The following is a 1562-nucleotide window of genomic DNA, read 5'->3' as shown; positions in this document are numbered from 1 at the left end:
GGTCCTGCTGGGTCAGGCTCTGAGGAAGGGCTGAAAGCAGGTAGTGCCCGTGCAGGCCACAGCGGGTGGCTGCATCCGTCTGAACCACCAGCACTGGGAATTCGGTCACTATGGGAGCAGAGCAAGGTGGGGGTCAGCATGGTGACACCGAGCTGGAGCCCTAACCTGGCCCCATCCGCCACCCCTGCACGTACGGTCCTGCCAGGAGGCATAGAGGGAGTTCTCCTCCATGGGGACAGCAGGGCTGGGCTGGGTCCCGGCACTGCTCTGCGCCGTCTCCTTTGCACCCTGAAACAGAGGGATGTGAGCGCAGCCCCAAGACCGGGGGAGCACAAGCCACCGTACCTACCCTCGCACCCCAGAGCCCCCTGGCTCACCCAAGCCAGGAGCAGCATGAGAGGTCCCGGTTGTGCCGGGCCCCATGGTACCTGGAAGGCCAGCTGGCAGAGCTGGGTGATCCATTCATCCCGCTGCTCGGCTGCCAGCACATAGCTCTTCTCCGTGGTAGTGAGGTAGAAGGCGGCGGTGGCTTTGGGGCAGCTCTCGGTGCCCACCGGGCCCACAGAGACACAGTCCGAGAGGCGGATCACCCGGCGGGCACACCGCCGCAGGGAGGTCTTCTCCAGTGCCATGCCGTCATCCCGCACATCAAACTTCTCCATGCGGGCCACACCGGAGGGGCTGGCGGCAAAGAGCTGGGCTCGCATCTTCCTCCAGGACCTCTGCAGCGTGGGAAGGGCACACGCAGTGGGGAAAAAAAACACAGGGTCAGCAAAGAGTTGCCTGCTGCGTCCTCACAGCACTGCCCTCCATGCAGGGATGGCAGTGCCTGGGAAAAGCCATGCGGGGCAGGAAGGGGCACAGGGGTCCCTGCTCACACCCGCCAGGTGCTGCAGGAGGGCATGGAGAGCCGGGGCAAGCGCAGACCCCCAGCGCTGTGGGGCAGGGCAGTCCCAAAGGTGGGTCGAGTGCGGGGGGGCCATGCCCCGAACGAGCTCAGCATGGCTTTCTGGGTGAGTCACCCTTGCTCCCGGCTCGCCGAGCACCAGGTCCTGCTCTTTGTTCCCTGCTGCAAGTGCCGGCCTGCCGCCGCTGCAGCTGAGCTCTCAAGCTGTTCTCAGGACAGACCCTGATGCAAATTAAAGCCATTTTGAGCTGCTGAGGCTCCTGCTGGCAGCCCCACAGCTGCTGAGCACAGCCCATGGCTTTCTGGGTGAGTCACCCTTGCTCCCGGCTCGCCGAGCACCAGGTCCTGCTCTTTGTTCCCTGCTGCAAGTGCCGGCCTGCCGCCGCTGCAGCTGAGCTCTCAAGCTGTTCTCAGGACAGACCCTGATGCAAATTAAAGCCATTTTGAGCTGCTGAGGCTCCTGCTGGCAGCCCCACAGCTGCTGAGCACAGCCAGGCCCTGCAGCTCACAGCCCGCTTCCTCCCAGGGGAGGCTCTGCGGCACCGGCACCTTCCCAGCCCATCATGGGATAGAGGGGGCGCGTGCCCCCACGTGCCTCAAAAGCACAGCAGAGCCTCCGCCCTGCAGAAACCAGATGCAGCCAAGCACCCCAAAT

The 1562-nt window shown here is 64.5% G+C and overlaps 1 protein-coding gene across 1 annotated transcript in view; it reads right to left on the bottom strand.

Moving 5' to 3' along the window:
* DOK3 (docking protein 3) overlaps nt 1-1562 on the bottom strand; it is a 4437-nt gene that overhangs the window by 1849 nt on the left and 1026 nt on the right. Inside the window, exons 2-4 of the mRNA XM_009893730.1 lie at nt 429-722; nt 195-288; nt 9-108 (exon numbers count right to left, since the gene is read on the bottom strand). Of these exons, the coding sequence (XP_009892032.1) occupies nt 9-108; nt 195-288; nt 429-722 (488 nt within the window). The remainder of the gene's footprint in view (nt 1-8; nt 109-194; nt 289-428; nt 723-1562) is intronic.

This window comes from Charadrius vociferus, unplaced genomic scaffold (genome assembly GCF_000708025.1).
Source record: "Charadrius vociferus isolate BGI_N301 unplaced genomic scaffold, ASM70802v2 scaffold1041, whole genome shotgun sequence".
NCBI classification, from domain to species: domain Eukaryota; kingdom Metazoa; phylum Chordata; class Aves; order Charadriiformes; family Charadriidae; genus Charadrius; species Charadrius vociferus.
Note: the sequence above shows the minus strand (reverse complement) of the source record. Positions and strands in the feature narration are given on the sequence as shown.